Source organism: Bombus fervidus, chromosome 5, assembly GCF_041682495.2.
Source record: "Bombus fervidus isolate BK054 chromosome 5, iyBomFerv1, whole genome shotgun sequence".
Lineage (NCBI taxonomy): Eukaryota > Metazoa > Arthropoda > Insecta > Hymenoptera > Apidae > Bombus > Bombus fervidus.
Window position 1 is genome coordinate 17,485,259 of NC_091521.1, and position 23,789 is coordinate 17,509,047.

The 23,789-nt window shown below is 35.6% G+C and overlaps 2 protein-coding genes across 2 annotated transcripts; both read right to left on the reverse strand.

Annotated features, from left to right (window-relative positions):
• Positions 1-1,803: 1,803 nt before the first annotated feature.
• On the reverse strand, positions 1,804-14,464 carry LOC139987499 (MFS-type transporter SLC18B1). The gene is made up of 8 exons (XM_072003821.1): positions 13,830-14,464; positions 8,261-8,356; positions 6,860-7,150; positions 6,314-6,434; positions 6,005-6,228; positions 5,669-5,844; positions 4,160-4,328; positions 1,804-3,342 (listed from the first exon to the last, which is right to left on the reverse strand). The coding sequence occupies exons 1-8, from the start codon at positions 13,938-13,940 to the stop codon at positions 3,040-3,042; spliced, it is 1,491 nt and encodes a 496-aa protein (XP_071859922.1). The 5' UTR covers positions 13,941-14,464; the 3' UTR covers positions 1,804-3,039.
• Positions 14,465-14,911: 447 nt separating this feature from the next.
• Positions 14,912-22,907, reverse strand: LOC139987502 (protein takeout). The gene is made up of 4 exons (XM_072003832.1): positions 22,398-22,907; positions 17,754-17,846; positions 17,054-17,335; positions 14,912-16,223 (listed from the first exon to the last, which is right to left on the reverse strand). The coding sequence occupies exons 1-4, from the start codon at positions 22,513-22,515 to the stop codon at positions 15,919-15,921; spliced, it is 798 nt and encodes a 265-aa protein (XP_071859933.1). The 5' UTR covers positions 22,516-22,907; the 3' UTR covers positions 14,912-15,918.
• Between the last annotated feature and the right edge of the window lie 882 nt (positions 22,908-23,789).

Genomic DNA, 23,789 nt, shown 5'->3' on the forward strand with positions numbered 1-23,789 from the left:
ATAATTACGATCTCCTCGTGCAGCGTCCATCGTCTTCAAACCCTCCTTCTGTTTGCGTCTGTTAATTTGCCTCTCCTAATTTGTATCTACCGTTTTCTTTGACATTCCTTTTTCGTCTTATCGATCTCTCAGGCTTGATCGTTTATCACTTCCATATTTATTACTTCCACGTTTATCTCCTACGTGGTAGAGTAGTTTACTAGACTAAACTTTGATCGAACTTGGTGACAGATCGGTGACAGAATCGTGACACACGATTCAACGAGCGTCTGCAATATTTAATGGCGGAATAAATTCGCACGTGCCTCGGGAGAAACGCCGCGTCACACGGAGAACAGAGTAATTTCCGGGCGAGTCGATGCACACCGGCGTATAGAAGAGAACAAAACAGAACCGAGTGGAATACATAAGAGGGAATACAGTCACGATTATAAGCGCGTACGTGTTGCTTTACGAGCTGCGAATTCGCGCGGGGGTGACTCGCTGGCGAAATTTACGATCGAGTTATCGGACGTCGAACCGGAAGTAGCGGGACGCGACGCGTTCGCTGTCGTCTTAAATCAGAAACTACCGGTGCACACGCTTCGATAATACCAGAGTGGATCCAGTACAGTAGACTTTGAACGTTGGATAAAATTACTCTTGATCAAGAATTGTACGTATCTTGTCGATACTTACTCTTAAAATGTCGCGTCTTAAAACAAAGCTATCAAACCTGACAAAGTGACGTTTTCGCGATTAGATTAGAAGAAGAAAATTAGTCTTGGGCATTTTTCGGAAAATAAATAGCGATTTCTATTATTAGGTAGAAACATCACTTTCCTTTTCGTCCTGTCGATTTAATCGTAATCATCTGTATACCATTAAGATACCCATAGTTAAGGAAGAAATATCCAAATTCAGTAACAGATATAATACAAGAGTTAACAATCACCAAAACGCATTAGTTACCCAATTACCTGACACGACGGATCAGATCCGCAGACTAAAAAGACATTAGCCTTTAGATTTAAGCATTAGATTCAACTAGAATCAAACATACTATAAACTCTTGTTATCCAAGTTATAGTACCACGCCAGAATAATTTACTTATAATTCTCGATGAGAATTATAATAAAGAATAAAATTCTACCAAATAAAAAAAAAATTGTATACCATAAATATGTAACAACATCAAAGGTTGATAGTCATTGAGCGAGGTAACATCATTATGTAAGTGGTTTAAAAATGTAGAACTGGCTAAAAACCTGACTAAAAGAAATGTCTGTCTATAAAGTTATTATTCAATAGAATGAAACACAAAACAGTTTGACTTCTATTAAATATATTCGATAGCAAGGAAACGCTATTTAATGTAACAATATCGTTTTGTAAAGCCTTATCCATATCTTGTAATAAGTTTTCAATTCAGTTGTAAAAGTAAAATAAGATGAGAACAGGGAACTAGTTTTACTTGGAACTCTGGATGACCAGTGCTGGTGAGGTGAATCATCGACAGAGAAACTATCGATTTCCATGGGTGTCGTTGCACATGCACGTGCACGCAGCGTCGCGCAAGCGGCGTCAGACCAGGATCGCTATTGTTCCAAAAGAATTCACATACGTGCGTGGGTGTGTCGCGAATGCGCAAATGCCTTGGAATTTTAAGGGTATGTAGAAAACGCGACGCGTTACTCGCGATCGAGAGTGAAAATCTATGTTGGATGTAAGTCACGACTCGAGTTGCGTGAACGGCTACTTTTTATGAAACTTAACGTTTTATGTTAAGTAGGAGATTCATCAATGACAGCGATACCACAGAATATTAAATAAAAATGTTGTTTTTATTAAAGATGCGTTGAAATATAATTATTCTATGATATCTAACATAACCGAAAAGATATCATCGACGTAGTACATTAATGGCGATAACAATTAAAATTATGCGCGAGTGTATTGTAAGTACAATCCTTTCGTAATTTGTCTTTGGTGGTTTTAATGCAATGAAAATTCGATAAGAACAAACTTTCGTCGATATTAACCTGTTCTTCATCAAAAAGATTTTGTTTGTACGTGAGATTTCCGTTTTAGGGTCGTGCCTCTTATTAACCGCGAGTAAAAGTTCATCAACGATGATAAAAATTAAATTCTTTGTTAGGAAAATAATTATCTTCTAATCTATTGCTTTACTTATCAGTGAAATATAAGTGATTCCACTTCTTTTCAAAATTTTTCGTTCGTTAAAAATAGCTATCCTCGATCGATTACACTTGACACTTTAAGCGTAGAAATGTGTCCTGCATCTGCATCTTGAGAATACTGTTTGAGACGTCCGAGGCATAAATCCGTGTCTTTAGTAATCCTCGTATCCCTTCAAATCTGCCATTTCTTCGATTGGAGATGAGCGACGGAAGACAGAAGCGCGTTTATCTTTTCTTTTTCTTTACTTTCTCATAAAGAAACGACACATCCTAAATTCGATCGTTCGATAAAAATGTTTTTCACTCTTTCCTTGTGACGATAAATTCTTTTAGATTTATCAATAATCGAGTTAGATGAATTCGTAAGACAATTTCACCAGCATAAGAATAGTTAAAAGTTTCTACTAAGCAAATTAATTCTATTCAATGTATTTATCATGTAAACACAAGTTAAATAAATAAGAATTATATTTCACACGTGAACCCATTTCTAGCGCGTACAATTTTTTATCAAAAAATTTTCTAAAATAATAAAACTCGTATCAGTTTCAAAGTTTCGACTGGTAATGTATAAAATTATTTCGATTATTAAAATTATTTCAATTCAAACATTTTTCAATAACTTTGTTTCTCGGCATCGATAACTGCGTTCTTTTTTTTTTTTTTTTTTTAATCATTTTTACTATCTGCTACTAAACGAAAGAATCAAAACGTATCCCGTTATAAATCTTTCGACCCTCGTAAATATCGAAGAGGCTTTCCCAAACGTTGAGTTAGGCTCACGAAGCATGACAATACTGCGGAGCACGACCCTGTCCGAGATGTTCCTGTCCGTGTGTCATTGAATGGCTGCAGCCATCACGTAGTCAACTCTAGATACCTTTTCGTCTCGATCGAACCATAACTATGGGAATAACGGCCGCTGTACGATGCTCGGGACCAAGCACCGGCTCTGTTCGAATAACTGTTGCACACGATCAGGGAGTTCATGCCGCTGGGCCTATCGATCGGCACGCCCTGACCGCGAACATGACGATGACTTCCGCTCCGCGAGCGCTCGCTGTCCGTCAACGGTATCCTTAAATCTTCCGTCGCGCTGATCTCCGTGTATGGTTTATGTCTTTGTGTGCAAACGCTCAAGAACACCGCCGCCATCACGCCCTGAAAGATAACCCGAGAATTTTTATTTAGAATCGATCCGAAGATTGTTGTAAGACAGTGTTTTCTATCCTTCCTTCAATCGCGACCATCTTTTATGATAGGTAAATAAAACCTGTGATCTCTGTCCTTCGAATGTAAAGAAGAAACATTTTGAATAAGACAGTGAGAACACGTTAAGAATATTCCAGAATATAATTGTATATTTAATCTGTAAGGATTACGATTGTTAATTAAGATATGCACGATGTATTAAGATACGTATATTTTTATTTTCAAAAGAATGGAATTGGCCTTTATATCGTTAAGATGTGTTGGCTTTGGGAAGAGACACGCACACTCTTTCAAACGATGCGCCGTTCTAAATCATTCTACCTAGTGAAATCGTTTTCTACGACTTTCATTCACATTCCTCCTTTTAGAGTGTAATTCCGGCCGGCAAGGCCGCGCAATTTTTATCTTTTTCATCTGGGACCTATTTCTCAGAAATCTGCTCTGTGTTCGCAACATCGTAATGAAGATCCGAGTGTATAACAGTCGGGTGTCTTTAGAATTTCTTGGAACGTGTCGTCGTTAAGCGTTGAATTTGATGGGAATTTGATTGGTGCGATTATTTTGATCAATTTGAAATTCTTTTCACAAGGATCTCAAATATTAATATTAAAATTCAACCTTGGGAGATCGTTATCAAATAATTAAGAAGCTCCAAAATTAATTCTTGTTGCTAGGGGGAGGAGGAGGAAAGTTTTAAATTTGATTCTTATTACTAGAGAGGAAGGGTTTAAATTTAATCGTTGCCATTAGAGAAATGATATCTTACCACAAGCATGTGAAGAAACACGATGAACATAGTAGCATTTCGAAATCCAATATTGTCCAGTAAAATTCCTGCTACGCTCGGACCAATAAATGCTCCAAGAGCAAACGTGCTGGTCCATAGTCCACTGATTAGGCCATAGGTCTCCAGATTATTTGAAAATCCGTATTGACTAAACATTACAAACATCATTTCCAATAATCAATCCACAATAGAATAGTTATAATTTCTGTTCAAAAACTTCTGTTAAAAACTTGAACTACAAATCTTAATACACGTAATTCATTACCAATTTATTAATTCTAACGCTTCTTACTAATCTCAATTTATTTTTCACAACTCTCTTTTCAATTTCAAAGTTACCAGCAGCTGAGTTTACATTTTTAAATTTGTGTATTTTAAAATTCATTCTAAAGGCAGAACTTTAATTGTGGTTCTTTACGCACAAGAAAGATTTCAGCTATGTAGGGTTAATGTTCATGATTAAAAATAGCCGTAAATATATCTATATGCAAACAGACAAGATAGAGAATTAATAATTTGTTATATTAACGTACATCAAAAACTTCTGTTAAAAACTTGAACTACAATTCTTAATACACGTAATTCATTACCAATTTATTAATTCTAACGCTTTTTACTAATCTCAATTTATTTTTCACAACTCTCTTTTCAATTTCAAAGTTACCAGCAGCTGAGTTTACATTTTTAAATTTGTGTATTCTAAAAACACAGAACTTTAATTGTAGTTCTTTATGCACAAGAAAGATTTCAGCTATGTAGGGTTAATGTTCATTATTAAAAATAGCTGTAAATATATCTAAATGCAAACAGACAAGATAGAGAATTAATAATTTGTTATATTAACGTACATCAAAAACTTCTGTTAAAAACTTGAACTACAATTCTTAATACACGTAATTCATTACCAATTTATTAATTCTAACGCTTTTTACTAATCTCAATTTATTTTTCACAACTCTCTTTTCAATTTCAAAGTTACCAGCAGCTGAGTTTACATTTTTAAATTTGTGTATTCTAAAAACACAGAATTTTAATTGTGGTTCTTTATGCACAAGAAAGATTTCAGCTATGTAGGGTTAATGTTCATTATTAAAAATAGCTGTAAATATATCTAAATGCAAACAGACAAGATAGAGAATTAATAATTTGTTATGTTAACGTATATCAAAAACTTCTGTTAAAAACTTGAACTACGATTCTTAATACACGTAATTCATTACCAATTTATTAATTCTAACGCTTTTTACTAATCTCAATTTATTTTTCACAACTCTCTTTTCAATTTCAAAGTTACCAGCAGCTGAGTTTACATTTTCAAATGTGTGTATTTTAAAATTCATTCTAAAGGCAGAACTTTAATTGTGGTTCTTTACGCACAAGAAAGATTTCAGCTATGTAGGGTTAATGTTCATGATTAAAAATAGCCGTAAATATATCTATATGCAAACAGACAAGATAGAGAATTAATAATTTGTTATGTTAACGTACATCGATGTTCTCAATGCATCCGTGAAACTGGCAACCAGTTGTGCAGCCATGCCTAAGCCGTGAACTACCAGACCACAAATTGTCATCCAAAGCATAGTCGAAGACGGTATGAAAGGTGCTGGACCTACTAAACAAAATCCTACAACCACGAGAATGCATCCGGCTACGGTGGCCACCTGAAAATTTAATTTAAATTGAAATACATAGGATTGAAAACTACGAATGAGATAAGTCGATGTAGAAAATCGTAAAATACAAGGACTTTTAAATTAGCGAAGATCGAGTAGCGTTAGTAGGGTGATTAATGATTAATTAGTGCAACATTTCGATAATTACTTTTGGATGTGAATGCTTATCGCAGAGCCAGCCCCACGCAGGAGCGGTAATGGCATAAGTGCCACCGTTAATGACAAACATTAAGCCCAGAACGATAGGGCTCAATTTAAATTGCCTTAAATGTGGTTCAAGGGTAGCTTGTAAAAATCCTATGCTCATGCTTGTCGCGATTATGGATGATGTGGCGATCAATACGCCTGGAATTCTCAACGCCTTCGTCACGCCTGTAAAAATATTTTAAATTCACGATATTATTATCTGTATCTCTGCTATTTTCTCTTGTATAATAATTAATTGTTAAAACCTTACCTACTGTACTGTGAGCTGCTTCGCTGCTGTTAGGGTGAACCGGTAGGATAAAAATGGTCATAACTGCAGTCGTAAAGAGAGCTGATCCTAAGACAACAAATGGCGTCGTGTATCCACCGACCTGTATTGAAAATATTGACAAAAAGATTACATATCCTGTATTCATATATCGATTTTTAATTATCCAATTTAATAATCCACGTGTATTCTATTAAATTTATTAAATTTCTTGAATAAGAGAAAATTCTGATATCCGATTAGTCGTTACAATGATACTCATTCGTTAAAAGGACAAACAAAATATCCTAACACGGAAAGAAGTTCTGTACGGTCCACTTCTTTTTCCGAGTAAATTGTAAAAGGCTCGCTATTTTAAGTTGGAACCGCTAGATTTTAGTTAAAACTAGTAACCCAAGGTCTTAACCTTAACGATTCCGAGTAAAAAGGATCAAACATCTTCGAATAATTCACAACGTACTACTCTTAATGGATTTCAAGAAAAACAGTAGATCGACACAAAAAATATTTGGAAGCTCATTGGTCTACCTGATAAAGAGCACCGCCAACAGTTGGTCCGACAATGAGACCCAAGCCAAAAAATGTTTCCAAGCTGGCAAAGGTGGTAGCGACGTTATCCGGGAATTCCTTGGCGATAATGGCGAAGCTGGCAGTGAGAAATGCCGCATTTCCTATAGCCTCGACGATTCTAATCACGAACGAAAGGACTATAAAGGGATAATGGCCGTTCACCTTGTCCAGCAGACCGAAGAAGATGGCGCAGGTTCCTGTCGTCAGGATGCCGCCGTTGAACAATAGTTTTGGTCCGATTCGATGTAACTAAGCACGTGAATGACGGTGAATGCAATCAACGTTAAAGTACTTGGAGAAAAGTAGATGAAAATAGATAAAAAGTTAGACAAATATTCTAGCATGTAGGTAATGTAAGTAAAATCCATTTCCTCTAATTTCCTTTTAAATCGTAAAAATAGAAAACCTGATGAATAACAAAAGCCTAAAATTATATCTCTACATTTAGAATTCTAAAACTTGATTTTCTTGTTCGTCAAAACAAATTATAAATCAGTAGTTACGCGTTTCTCTGATTTCAACACTGAACTAAGCATAGTTCAAAGCGAAAAATAGATTTGTTATGAGTAGAATACCGAGTAGTTATGGTGGAAGTGTTTCGATAGCTGACAGGCGATATTTTATCGTTCAGACCTTTTGATCGCGTTATTCTTTTCTTTCTTACCGATAAAGATACTCTTTTATTGAAAAAGGGATTTTTTCCCCGTAAATAACGATAAGGAGAAAGTTTAAGGATTTATAGTTGTGTGTACCGATTAAACGATTGATTAATTTTAGACGGTTTCTTTCTTTCGTTCATTTTAATTTAATAGCTTTATTCAGACTCATGAACGTGATTGCCCCAGTATTTCGTCAGAGTAAAGGGAAAAAACAGCGCTGATAAAAGTGACCGCCTAAAAGTAGGCAATCTCCGACATCTCAGTAAACGAAGCTGTCGTCGTTTAGGGTCTCGTATCTTCCTACATCTTTTAAGACTTTAGGATTTGAAGGAAACAGAATTGCTCACTCAATTGTTTTTTTGTTTTTTTTCAATCCCTGTCAATTTTTTGAATCAACGTCTCTCTTATACAAATACATTTTGAATATGCTTTTTCAACTTTTTTCCCTTTGTCATAGCAAAAATGAAAGCAGTGTAAACATTTCTCAAAAATTCTCAAAAATTTGACGAAACTTTCTGTCACCAACTAAAAGAACAAGATTTCATAATAAAGAAAATAATACATTTGACGAGTAAATTTTAAAATTCTAAATATAATAGAATGAAGATCTTTTTATATATGTTCGTGTATAACAATTAACTGTTATAAATATTATCCAAGGATTAATAAAAAATTATGGTATAATAATTATTTTACTCACGTATTGTCCATAAACGGGACTGATGATAAAGACGATAAACTCGAAAATTCCAAAGACCAATCCATATTCCGACGGGGATGCTCCTTTTTTCTCAGCCTGCAAATAAACAGATAAGAAAATGATCAATTACAATCGATCAAAGTATAATGAACGCGTGCAATTTTTCATACAAATTTCTGATTTTACGCGAAGGAATACGAAATGTTAGACGATTCCGTGTTATTACTACGCATTTCGTCGCATTATCACGCGTTCGACTGCAATTAACGCTGGCCATGATAAATGCCGATAAACTTTAGACACTTCACAACGGCAGAGAATCACGAACGTGGATAGGAAACGATTTCAGAAAGCAAGGGAATCTTCTTCCATTGGGTTTTTAACAGTAGGCTCGTTGTTGCTGATGCTTGGATCGAAATAATAATTTTTGCAAGAAATTCTATATTTTTCATGGAGATAGAAAATGAAAATTACGTATCATACGAAGACTTGAAAATTTTGAAATAGTTGAATGCCAGGGAAAGCTTCCAAGCTCCTCGAGAAATAATAAATTTTAAATTATTCTAATAAATCTCAAAGTATTATACGTATATAACATTTCAAAATTATATATATATATATAACGTGCACGATTTTGTGTTACACTTTTTTGACATCTTCTCGGACCAAATCATCTTTACCTAAATATAGCTTGATAAAATATTCAGAAAAAGCATATAATCTTTATGCTTCAAAGTTAAGATTAACAAATTTAGAATATATGTAAGTACATAAATACATTTAAATTGGATGATTAGCTTTAAAAAATTTGTACTCTAGACGATGTAGCTATTAATTTAATCAGAATGAGATAAGGAACAGTATTCAATGAAACTTACGAGGAGAACTTTGCTATGGTTATAAAAGCTGATGAAAATTCGTGCTTGGATTGGTCCGTTTGACTTTTAGTCGATTTTTCGTGCTCCACTTCGACGAATAATCGTCTGTTATACGCGTGTAATCGTATTACACGGTGTCCTGTCTGTCACAGATAAATTATAAATCGCTGAAAAATCGGTGAATCAGTCGATGAAAATGACCAAAGTTAATTTTTAAACGCGTGTACGTTGCTCTGTTGCTCCTTCGTTCGTGAAATCCTCGTTTGCAGAGTGTTAATCGCTGTGACAGCAGGTTCTGACGATGAAAAGACTCGTCGATCGACAAGAATCATGTATTTCGTGTTACAGGAGTAAATAATGCGGTTAGGATGCGTTAAATCCTTGGTTTGATTTAGAAACGTAGACAGGAGATTGTGAAAAGGATATTGCTTTTATAAATTGAAAATTACATCTATAAATAGATATTTTCCTATTTCAATGTTATTTACCCATTTCATAAATTTACTTTTCCCTATTCTTTCACTTTATCCTTAAGGCAACGGCGCACTTGCAAAACGTTATTTTATTTTCTCTTTTAATAAAATTCCTATAAACATGCGAAACGTCATCGTCGTTAGAGACAGAATTAACTTGTATTCGTTTGTATCTATGTTTTAATCGTCATTAAAACGAGGCTCGTTGTTAGTTACTTCCTTCTATCTAAATTACCATTCATATTTCTCTAATATCTTTGCAAGAGATAATTAGAATCTGCACGTGCCGCGTTGTGTACATACAATTGTATTCTAATTAAAGTGTTTAGTACACGTACAACGGGATTATGCGCACATACGCGTAGTACTATAATGAAGACTTCCTGAAAATCTGGAATAGAGATCGAAACATGAATTATCTGCCTTCATTACGAGTGCAGTGTATTCTAAAATAGAACTCTAACAATAACAAGAGATAAGAAAGAGAAGTAATTCTTACTTATAGAGGATAGCATAATTACAAAGATACGTAGCAGGAAGATATATGTTATATATATCACATATAATAGCGTAACTTTTTAGTCTACAGATTATTTAATTAAAAGAAGTTATTTATTATTTTCCTTTTAATATTTATAAATTACTTTTTATGGTAGTTATCGGAACGTTCGATCTAAGATCATTTTTCAGTACGTAAATATCGTTTAAAAGAGGCCTGGAAAAGTAGTTGAGAGATCGATACAAGACTAGACAAGTAAATCTTTACGTTAAATATCCAAAAGTCACATCACTGTGATATGCTGATGTTTACGATGTATTTTCATACAAGCAAGTATATTTACGAAAGTAATAAAATGAAAGTAGGATTTTACTCGATGAACGAATTTTTACGATTTAAAGAATTCATAAGATGTGAAAACGAAGAGTTAGAAATGTAAGAAAGACCGAAAAGAAAGTTCGTTAAGGAAAAAAATTTTTTTTTTCTACAAATACAATTAGAAAACAAATTAGGATAGTTTCGCAGGAAACGCAAAATTCTGTTCTATTCCTTGGTGCGTAACATGATTAGATAATTTCAATCTAAAATCGTACATAAAACGCTTAGTATACGAGTATACGTCATCGATAACTGTCGCCCTGTCTGAGATGTGAATCATCGAAAAAATACTGTTATTTCAGTATTCCATAATTAGCAACGTCTAACTCATGGCTTATTTATTTGTGGCACGACCGATTATCGTTCCAGAATTATCATTTACACGTAAGCTTCGCCTGTTTCATCGCGAAAATCCTTTTTACAGTTACTTTGAACTAACTTGTTTACTTCGAACTATCTTACATCATCTACGAAGATTTTAACGGATACGTGGATTTTAATTTAATCAATTTCTACGTTTTAATCCTGTGAAATTTCCTAATATCAGATTCAACGTTTTAATCTTCGAAATTTCTTAAGCCAGTTCGAAATTATTTCCTCTAATTAGTGTTATATAAACGTATAAAGGTGATTCATTGATTTCAAAGAAGAAAATGAGAATAGACGATAGCTTTGTTCGACTTGTTTAAAATGGAAATTTCTAGGCAGAAAATCAAGAGCGATACAAAAGTTCGTACATTAGTTTATTATCAGAAAATGTCGTTAACATCTCTAGTTAAAGAGGTTTAAACGTTTATCGTTTTGTATTTCTGAGATTACAGTGCGATACATTTGTGCATTACACAATTCGTTTACTAGATGATCCATTTCAATTTAACTACTGGGAAGTTGTTGTTCTATTTTGTATTTTGTCCGACGGTACGAAATTCAGTGAAGAAATTATCTTGATAATACACGAAGTTCGTTCGAAGTTCGCTCAGAAATTACGTTTACCGCTATTCAGTTTGGATCATTGAAAACAGAGAACAAAAATGAATTCTTTTTTATAAGTGTTGAATTACTATATTTGTATTATTTAGGTCTATACTTGGAATAATATTCGACCAAGAGGCAACCAAGTTAAGAGATAAATCGTGGATTTTATGTTATCAGTGATTATCAAAGGCAACATTTTAATTCGCGTCCAATCTCTTGAACTTTCACATCTAAAATTTGTATTTTCTTTAATTTTATAATATATAAACGAGAAATAACGAGATACGTGGAAGAATTTAGGAAAAGTAACGTCACGCAAGCATCGGTAATGATCGTGGTCAGTTTCATCAGGATTTTCTTAATACTTCTCCCTTGGTTGGCGGAATTTGTTTGTTTTTACTATCGAAGAGTCTCATTTTGTTAAGCCAAATATGTTTGGAGGGTAAACCTCGGATTAAAGTACTTGAACTTAATACTTGGACGCAAAAAGAAGCTTTTGTATTTAAGTTTGTAAAATTGAATAATTCGTGATATTTCAATCTTTCTTAATTAATATTATTTTCGAATAGAATCGTAGCCATTTAAATTTAATAGTTACGGGATTGTATGGTGTATCAAAATGTTAACAATACGCAATACAGTATTTTTTTTTTTTTTTTCAACATTTTAACTGTCGACGATACAATTTTAATAGATCAATGAGCTGAAAAAACAATTTCAATAATTTAGATAACGTTACAATTTCCGGGTAGCAAAAGAGAAACTTCCGCTATATTCCACGCAATTTGTTATTTTGCATATTTCCCTTAAAATCTTTTTTACCAAGCATACGAAGAATGTAATATAATTTACGAGACTCAAGCCATCGTTCGTCTTTATGAAAGAAAGATTACTTCTTTTCGAGCAGGATTACAGATTTATTTATAAATATTAAAAAAAAAGAAAATTATAGTATCGATAAACTTTCAAATCTGACTGACGTAAACGACGCCGCAACGAGACATTTTTACGTCTACGTTACACAATTTGTACGATCTGCATGAATCGTACGGGCAAAATTATTTCAAGAGAAATTGCAATTTTATTAAACGATGCCTAAACGCGCAAACAATATTATCACAATAAAAATTCATCGAATAAACATCGATGCCAAAAACTGGAACTCTTTCTTCGCATTTTTCAAACATAATTGATTAAATTAATGACTCGACGGATCATGCATGCCGCATTAATTGGTAATTGCGTCCCGATTTATGTTAGCCTGTCACTGACAATGTGATTAATTTCCCTCAAACGCTTCAATCGGATCGAACAAACTTCGTGTATTATCAGGGTAATTTCTTCACTGAATTTTGTATCGTCGGACAAACGATCGCGAATTCCGAAGGACTATCCTCGTAGCTCGGATTTCTTTATTTTTATATGATTAATTAACTACGTAAGACAATTCTGCATAAACAACGAAATACATAGGTGAATCTCGGCAAGAAACGATGATATTTTTAATTTCTTTGCACTGTGTCTTATATTTATTTGCAGAATTATTGTAGATTTTTCAGCAAGCGTCGCGTGGATCGCGCTTATGTTTCTTAATGAACCACGTAAATTGATAACTCGTACTCGAGCATCGATGTTTAACCCTTAGCCAGACAGATCGATAAGCGGTGATTATTATGGAAAACGTTCTCTCCATCACAAAACAACTTATCAACGTATGTAATTTCTTTTCCTTGTTCGTATCTTTTCAGCGTTTTCTCGACACATTTTTTCAAATGTGTTTTTCCAGCATCCGATCCGCTTTTGTCGACACGGTTTGATAAAACAAATCCGATAGCGACGATACATCGAGTTTTAGGTTGCTCGTCAACAAGTCGAACGAATCGAACTGTATCGTTGTAATGATAATTTTCATTTATCATAGCATTCTTCCTTCCACGAATAGCATCGAACGTGATCGTGGTGTTATTATCGTTTCGCTAGGAATCATTGAAATTATATTGCGTTTACGAGGTTACTCGAGTTTGTACAAGATATCAAATTGCGATCAATAACTATACGCTACGATCTTTCGTTACTTGTTCTTCCAATTAACAATAACGATACAAATCGAAAAAGGTTAGGAAGAGCATTTTGTAAGAAGAAACTAATTACTAACTTGAAGGAACAATTGTTTCAATTCGTTCGCTGATAATAAGGTCAACAAGGTTGACTTTGACTCACCAACGCCTTTAATTTACTTAAAGATGGCGTCCAAGCAAATTGTTTACAAACAATACTAAACTACGATGGTCAACATTCGTGTTCACGCATGTTCCACTCGAACGAAAGTAGAAATTCCCTCGATTTTCTACAATCTTTTTACTCACCTCCTGCGGATAAAACGGCGCCTGTAGCGATACACAGATCGCGTTCGCGAAATCGGCGATGCTGATGACAATCAGTGTGAGCCATTGCCTCTTGGTAAATTGAGCCATCATCTTGTTCTTCCTTTCCCAACAACTTCCTTCGAAAGACAACACCAATGGCCTTCACGATCCTCTGTCTCGACGACTCGCGCGTTACAAATCGTTTTCGTCGCGTTGCATCAGAAACCACCAACACCAGAATCGATCTGTCCTCGACTGACCGTTGATCGTTCGGCTCACCCTTATCACCGACTTGTCGTTACAAACGACGAACGTACGCGAACGTGTAACAGCGGCACACGTTCGTTCCCGGTTTGATCTCGAAACGCTTGTGGCTCGACTATCCAAGGAACCAGTTACTTTTCAACAGGGGAATCTTTGGCAAGCAACAGAAGAGACAAAGAGGGAGAACGAAGCAGGGTCAGAGGTCGAACGATACGCATTCTACCAGCCTACCACGATTCTAATTTCCATTATCGGCCAACATTAAACAACCTCTACGTTTCGTTTCTTGTTTCAATTGTTTCATGATCGTGCTAATAGATCGTTGGTCGACGTATGAAGGAATTTTCTTCCCTTTTTCTCTCTTTCTTCGGGGATCGTTCGCAATAAGGGAATTTTTTAGTTTTTCTTTTCTTTTTATCGAAGATTTGTGAGAATTCTAAGGTAATATGATTTATTTGCTATAGCGACGACAACCGATGATTCATTATATTTTGTAAGAAAATATTAGTTAAACGTACGGATAAAGGAAATCAGCGAAGGCTTTGACGATTTTTGTCTTGATTTCTATGTAAAAAAGATACGCGGAGAAAATTGTTGTCTTATTAATTTAAAAAACCTTTGGAAAATAAATATGATTTGTTGGTGTACGAACAAATCATAGAAGAAGTTTGGAGATGTTTATCTTTCGTGATGATTTGTAAAGTATCGGGAAAGAAAATTTGATTGGCCGTTCGATCAAAAATTACCCTCTCGATCGATTTGTGGAACGTATGGAAAGGAAATTCTGGTTAGCTAATGTATTGAAATTCTATAAGAAGTTTCGTTCGTAGGATGTATTAACATGTATATAAACCAAGTATAATATGTTTCATAAACGTAAACGCGACAGTCACGATGAAAATATACGATTTACAAATATCTCCATATAACTAAGACGAATACCGTCAACTTATTTTCATAATATACCTTTGTAAACAAGAAACTGTCAGAAAATTGGCAGCTATATTATAATTATACAATGTACACAGAAAATTTAACTATCTTGAAATCTCGAGACTCGTCTTTCACAACTTATCTAGAATGTTCTAGTCAGTCGAGTGATAAATTATTTACCCAAACACGCTGATAAAGTTCTTTTATTTTCCTTTCTCCTTATAAAGCAGGAAATAAGACAACGCAAAAGTTAAGCGAGAGATCATTGCATATTGAAATTAACGATAAGTATATTAGGCTATAAGTTTGCTTTCTTATTAAAAGCAGCAGAAAGTAATACGGTGTAACAAAGATTGTTTGAACAAAAAATTATAAAAAATTACGGAAAAGCAGTAAAAGATTGAAAGTACCTCGAGAAGTACTTAAAACTTACAAAAAAAAAAAAAAAAAGAAAAATAAAGGAAAGTAAAAAGTAACGAGAATATTAAACTGATCAAAATAAACGAATCAAAATTACGATGACGACTTGTAAACTTTTTCTATATTCTATACGCTACAATACATTTCGAATAAATTATCCTTCAACTACGGTTCAAGCAATCAAAGTTCCACCCTAACATTAACCGAACAACAACAGTATTCACAACTCGATAATTCCTACAAAAAATTTCTCTCCATTAATCTTCTTTACCTACCATCGAGGATAAAATGCACAGAAATGCACGATACATACGAATTTAGTCCAGCGAAACCCATCTTCTTTGACTTTTGATCGTTCTTCTGTTTCACGTCCAACACGATTCGTTCGTTCCACGTTTAAATCGCGCTTGAAAATAATGAAAAAGCGCGACTTTCTTCTATAACGTTCATAGAAAGGAACGATTTGAAGAAACTACGTGTCACGAAGCCAAACTTTTAACGGGATCTTGGTCAAGGCTTTGCCAAGGAAATTCTTAAAGTGTTTGGCGATGCTGGCACTGGCGGCTGGTCTCATTTCTTCGATGATTTCCTTCGCGTTCTGGTTCAGGAACTGATTCATCGCCTGACCGATCACGTTGTCACCGTTTAACTGATCGACCACGCGGAATCGTGCTCGACCCAGGCTGAAATCGATCAGCATTCGTGCCACTTCCAAGTAACGAATCCCATCGCGGATCACCTCTGCTCCTTGGACACGAGCGATGGCTTGAACGTCGCCTGGAAAACACATTTCCCTGGATTTTTCTAGGATTATCCGAGAACCAGATTTTTCAAACTTTGTCCTCCAAGGGTATACGGGAGACAAAAATATTTTTCGGACATATATGTGTGTGCGCGTATATCTGTTTAACACTAGATCTACCACACCGAGTCAAATTGATCGATTTTACAATTTTATTTTAAAATTCGTACTTCGTGTTATATTTTTTCCCACGCTGATGTAATGATTTTCGCAACGATAACTAAAAGAATAATATAGCGAATTCTATCTTGTTTTTTATGTATTCAAGCTGAAAATAATTTTGTATCAAGGCTACTAATACCAATACCAGCCTAAACGACTGGTACTTGTCAAAGTGTAAAAGGGTCCTGCAATCTGTTTATCGAAGTCCAATTAACCAGTTTTCTCGTCTTCTACAACTTGCCACACGTTTTTCAAATTTTTATTGCGTATCATTCAAGATGACGATATCAGTTATTCCAGATCGATCGCTGCATCGCTAGATACTAACGTTAGAAACACCACAGCAGTGAAAATGACTGGTTCTACAATTTTATAAATGTGTCAATCCTCGTTTAGAGATCATGGTCCCAGATGGATTAATAGTACCAAAAATGTACTATGCAACATGGAATTCCTTGCGTAAGGAAGTAATAAATCAATAAAAATATACAAATATTCTGCTATTACGTATTTTTTAAAGACCAGTCATTTTCACTGATTAATTAGCTTCGTGTTAACTATCGGTAGTTCTAGCGTTAATAGAACTTAGGTAGAAAATTTTCAAAAACTCTCGAGCAGAGTTTTAGAAATGTAATCGACTCACCAAAAAGCGCCCAAAATTCCCCGTGGCTTTGAATAGGGAAGAGCAGCACGTTTCCTACCACTTCGTAGCGGCCTTCAAGTTCGATCTTTGGGAATGCCAAATGAAGATCGAGTCTATATGTCTGTATGTCGATTCGTGTTTTCGAAATCGTGTAATTTCCCGCTCCTATGACGGTGATATTAGAGAACAGCGCTTTAATACGAACAGCTCCTTGGCCGTTCTCCATTCCTAATTCCGGGATGATCAGTGGTTCGATCGGAGGTAAATCCAGATCAGGAATACCTAAGAAAGTGGAATTCCGTGTAATGAAAATAATGAACTTTTTCTCTCTTTCTTTTTACGTATATATTATATTCGCAATTCTGTTTGCCTGTAAAAAGGTATAACGAAGCTTCTAATCAATTAGCGTTTTAGTACGAGCGATATACGAAGAGATATTTGGGAAAAGGACACGAATGAGGCGAGCTTTCAAAGCGATGGAAAGGCCGCTAGTTTATATAAGAACTTCAAATTACATGCGCTTATTAATCGCAGGTTATATAAATACTAAAATATTATACGTAGCGATTAAACCGATGTTCAGAAATCCATTACACAACACACCTTCGCTCTAATGCAATTCGGTAGCGTACTCTTCATTTTTGAAAGAGTCGATTCACTTCGCAAAGAGTTCAGTCTTGAAACTTAATCCTCCACTTACCCTTAAGTAAATACGGCTGCAGATGGTTCAAAGTTTTCTGAAAGCATGCGTCTATCTTCGGATCTGACCTACTGCACGGTAGTATGTACTCGGCTGTGGAAAAGGACAAATTTTGGAAGAATAGATTCAGAAAATCGAACAATTATTTTTACACGACGGCAGACCCGTGAAATTTTCAGTCACGCGATCCTAACTTCGGTCGTTAGGTTATCGCGTGTCTTCCTACTTCCGGTACCTTTATGCAACCACTCTCACTTCCGATCTTCTCGGTAAATGAACCTAATTTTTCTAGTGCGCCAATTTGCTAGTTAATCATTCACCGAGCTGTTATCAGGCGTTTTATAATTATTTAACGACTATGTATGCCTCTTAAAGCGTTTAGTTTGGCTTTTGCGTTTTAATTTAATTACAAAGCTCTTTGTTTAATGCTCGAACAACTTTCTGTTTGTTTTAGAAATACATGTTGGCGGAAAAGATAATCGACGAAGTGTACGTGAATTGGATGTATTCCAAACTTTTCATCCTTTCAATTTTGCGTCTATCCTGAAAATTCGTAGAGATTTTGTTATCTTTTTCGACATTCATTTTACAAATGACGCTAACCACGTGCTTTTTCCTCGTAGAAACGCAAAGCACCTACGGTCGATCGATCTTGACATACAATCCAATTCGACGCTCAGAGAATTTCTTAAAAGTTCCTAAAATCGATTCTTATCGATAAATAAATGCAAATTTTCTATGCGTAACGGAGAACTTGTAGAATATTAATTTCCACGCACTAATGTTGAAGCATCGACGCAATGGTAGAGTACGACGTTACAATATTAACCAAAGAGATAAAATTTATAAGATACAGGTACTTGAATATGCACAATTTTGAAATCATTAGGTTGTCCGGAAAGTGTCTTTCTTTCGCAAACCTGTATTTTACAACAATGCACCTTCGTACAAACGCGAAACCAAGTCTGTGAAATATCGCGGTGTTTATCTCAACAGAGCAAAATCGATCGTACGTAATTCGATAAAATAATATAAAACAAAAAACGTTGTTCGTTTATTATTTCCTCATAAAACGAAAGAAACTTTTCGGACAACTTAATACGTAGCATTATAAGGAGTTACTTCATTTAAAAACGTCTTTTTATATTGGAATTTTTCCTCGTTTCGTCATTTGCCTGAATACACGACGTGATGTATTTCCCCTCTAACGTAGGAACTGCGTTTATGGCAACAAATTCTTTAAAACATCGAATGAGAACCAATCACAATGATTATACGTTACATCAGTGGAGAAAATTTACGACGCTTGGTTTTCACCATTTTCTGTTTCGCTACACGTTACAAAAGGATACAAAGAGCTGATAGACTTAACGTTTATATTGAAACTTATTAGTTTCCTTACTTTTATTCTCATTTGGCACGAGAACAGTTCGTTTACTCGTTGAATAATCGTTAAATCATAAAATGCTTTGTATTGGCTAGAAATTTACGCCATTAAATATAAACGTATCGGTACTTGCGTTAGATTCGTTTGACGCATTGCTGTAATGGTCGAGAATAACGCGCAATGGCCCGATGTTGTAACATTTGGAATTTTATGGAATACTTTAATCCTGTTACGTTCTTTAAGTCACTTTCCACGCAACATTGTTCGTCCATCGTTAAGAAATATCCGAAGCTTTAACCAGTTTGAAGCAGTGGAATTAAATGTAAATAGAGGTAAGTCAGTTTCAGTCTTCGACATATTTCAACTAAAATCCATGCACGCTGGTATAACACTGAATATGTTCAAAAAGTGTGTTGTCCGAAAAGTGTCTTTCTTTCGCAAACGTACTTTTTACAACAGTGTACCTTTATACAAACGTGAAACCAAGTCTGTGAAATGTCGCGGTATTTATCTCGAGAGAACAAAACGCATCGTACGTAATTCGCCAAAATAATATAAAACAAAAAACGTATTGCGTTTATTATTTCCTCATAAAACGAAAGAAACTTTTCGGACGACCTAATATACAGCGTCACGAATGCAATAGTAGGAAATCATCGATACTTAGCGCCCGGAGAAACTGTGATACAATGTGCATATATTAATTACCTTTGAACAATATAACCGATAAATACCAAGATCAATTTATACTAAAACTTCCCATAAATTATTACGTTACCTGTGAATTTTATCGCGAACATAGAAAAGCTAATAGTCCAGGAATTGACTAACTAATTGACCAGCTAATTGACTACGTCGACTAAGAACACTCAGATCTAAGCTCGTACTCTATTCAAGATATTTATACGTACGTGAGTCATACTAAAGTCTACAAAAATGGACGATCGATGTCACCTTTTTGGCGAACAGCGAAAATCAACAAAACCGTCAAGCATATTCAAAAGCACGCTCATCAACAACGTGCCATACAAGGTCCACGACCAAAGAAACAATCTGGACCGTTCGATGCACCGTCCCGGTTGCGTGTATAGGCTTTCACTCTCGAGGAATCGCAGGAAGGGTCGGACTCGCGCGAAGACGAGCGTGTAAGCGGTTGGTCGAGGATACGCGATCGTAAGACCGGCTCTACGTAAGCGTCGACCGCGTCGCCACTTTCTCCGGCCGATTACCGTCGATCCACGGACCCGTTATGCAATCTCTGACATAACCTTCGCCACGCCATCGAGAGCCGTTACGCCATGCTCGCTACCATTACGTCGGACGCGCTGACCAACGATACCTTTGACGTTTTCGAACGTTCGCTTGGCCGGTCCAACTGGCCTCTCTACGATATAAGAATTTTAAATTGTAACTCTTATCGAAGTAGAACGACGACGTTGCGTTTAACAGCGACAGGTAATTCTTAAGGACCGTGACAGGGGTTGGAGGGTAGAGACCGAGGCTTTTCGACAGTTTCGCGCGATCGAATTTCTGACAGAGTTCGGTTTAGGACGAAGAGGAGCTTTTAAAATTTTTGCGAAGAACGCAATTGCCACAAGAATTTTAATACCGTCGAGTGATTTCGTAGGACCAAATGGTTAACGGAATTGATTTTTCGTTCATTTTATGCATATGCGCTTCTGTTTGCTCGAAAGAATCAAATAAAACAATAGTTTAGCAGCTTTTCAAACGAATACATCGAACAGCGTACTGTGAATTGGCGTCGTAAATTCGACGATGAAGCGTCGGTGATTTTCGAAACGAGTTTGAAAGCTCGACCTTCGTTCGATGGAACGACGCAACTAGAAAATTCGCTAGCATTCCACAACTAATGTGCAATTTCCTCGTGCTCTACCTACGTAGAAAGAGAAAGTATCATGCCAGGAATATGTCAAGAAAAATGTCCGATTCAATTTGTAGGTATTCGTTTGTCTTACGTTTCTTATCGCAAGAAGAATCTCTAATTCCACGGTGAAGACAAGTCTTCGAAATGAAACGAAAATAATCGAACAATCGATACGCGATCGATTAAAATTCTGTAACAGATCTCGCAATTATTCGATTTGATTTTCAAACGAAATTTCCTCAAGGAGCAATAAACGATAGACTCGTCCAAAATTCTACGTGAAAATTACAGTTCCTCAATTACAGTTTTAAAAAGAATTTTCTATGAAGAAGATATATAATCGCATGCTAAAGTTAGTCGGAATTCTTCAATTTCGTTAAGAATCTTATCAAAACCTGCAATTTTATTCTCGAACTAACGAAACGTTAAATAATCGAACAATCAACTCATTGTCAGTCAAATTTACGTAGTAATTTTCACACACGTACACCTATACTGCCCACGCGTTTCTTCAATCTCGCTTTAAATCCTCTCGACGAAATTCTCTAATTTAAGCTGTCTCCAATAAACATCCAAGAGGAAATGAAAATAATCGGACAACCGACACGGTCAAAGTGTTGCACAGAAGCCTCGATTCCTCGAGAAAACGAAAGGATTTGATAACAAAGGGAAACGCGTACGATGCAATACGCTTTCGCGATATAATCGTTTCCCACAATTGCCATCCGCGTGGAAAGAGAAAGGTAGATACGCTCAATGGTCGTAGAAGGAAAATACGAGTAATAATTACTCGTTCGTAACGTGATTTAACTTCATTCTACGCTAGTTACGTACGCTCTTGTTAAACGTAGCTACCAGCTAATCGGGAATAACGCTTGTCATCTTTCACAGAATCCCGGAATTTCCAACACCCTCTAATTATTACCCAACGTTCGTCTAAATAAGAGTCGACGCTTAAGTCATCGTAATATCGTGGAAAGTGATTGCATAACGACATTTGTTTCATTAACTCTCAAACGTCAGTCGTCGATTTTTAGTTGCCAATTAATTATTTTATCGATCGATTGTCACCGTTAAATTATGTCAAAAATGAATTCCGTTAACAGATTACTTTACAGAGTTGATGAGAGAGTGATCGAGACACGTGCGCCTCACAAAATTGCGGTAGAATTCTACTTATTCGAATTGCAGTTCATAATGGGAATTCACTGATCCTTCACGCACTTGTGACTTTTCGTTTATATCGTAGAAACGCACGTTCAAACGAGGAGATTCAACGAAGATTTCGTTAAATTCGCGTACATCATCGGTAAACGGAGTTTGCATAAACAAAGTTCCACCGTAGCGTAAAAGAGGCACTAAAGAGGCTTACGTATCTCGAAGTCCGGCTCGTTCGGCACAGGATCGTTTTGCTTCTTGTCAGAGGACGCGAATTTTCCAGAGAACAGTCCAAATATCACCGCACAGAGTATCCCTCGCTGTTGTAACATTCTGGAGAACTTCGACCTCGATCGAGGTCCCCTTTAGATTAGATTTTTAATTGGTCCTGGACGTTGTACGCGTTTTGAAATATTTCTAAATTTGTGCAGTAACTTCGAACGTTAAAGTGCAACTTAAAAATTCTATTTTAAATATCCAATAGTCAATGGTCTCTTTTTAATTTGTCGACGAATACACTTTGTAAGTTTTATTAACCGTTCCGGTACACCAATTCACTGTTCTTTTAATCAATTTGTTTCTTTCTTTTAATTTTCGATAATTTAAGGATATTTTAATCTTTTTTTGAAAGCAACACGAGATGTCTAAAGAAAAATGGTGAATGGAAGCGAAGGATCAGGGTGGTAGCTGAATGGATCGATTCTCGTAAACTAAACACGCGTTCTCTTCGTATTCTGTCTTATATGCGAGGGTTCCCCTACTCTGACTTCTGTTCGGCTTTAAACGCCATCGTATTCGACTCTACTTTTTATTTCTCACAGGTGTAATCGATACTTTTTATTTTGTAACTAGAAAAATAAGTTTCCGATGAAAGTTGAAACATAATTCATCGGATGCTCCCGTGTTTTCGTATTCCTTTTATTTCCATTTCGTACGAATATCTTGCCCGAAGTGAGACAATATTTTACCTGGTTGGTAATTGAAATATCGTTAATGAAATAGTATTAATTACAGCATCGTTTCATAGGTTAAAGTAACGATCAACATCGTCTGAATATCAACGAATACCATGTCTATAACATATTTTCAATTTAAATTAATTATCCTGTCGCGTTATTTAAAAAGTCATAATATTCGTCTGTCGTACAACTAACAACGCTATTGCGATACTGTGAATAAAAAAGAAATTTGTCTGCAATTTACTGTCACACATTTCTGTCACAAGACTATTATTACACGCTTATGTGGTTCGATAAACCGTGAACCTTCGTTATATTAGAATTATCGGAACCGTGCAATTTTCTAATCGAATTTATAAACGACATTTAATTTTAGGAGCCTAACGTTACGTAATATGGTGTCGAGGAAACATAACAGTCGGACCTAGAAAAACATATACCTATGCACTGCCGAATGAACAGTATAATTTGCGTAATCGCGTTTCGTTGGATCATTGCGAGAGCTCTACATCATCCGAACGACCTATTACGAGTATTTTAATGATATTAATTCAAACAGATGGAGAATGCTCATTGTGAAACCACCTTGTTTCGCTTACTCCTGCTCTCCTTTGTAATTTCACTCATTTTGTTCCGCGCCATTGTCT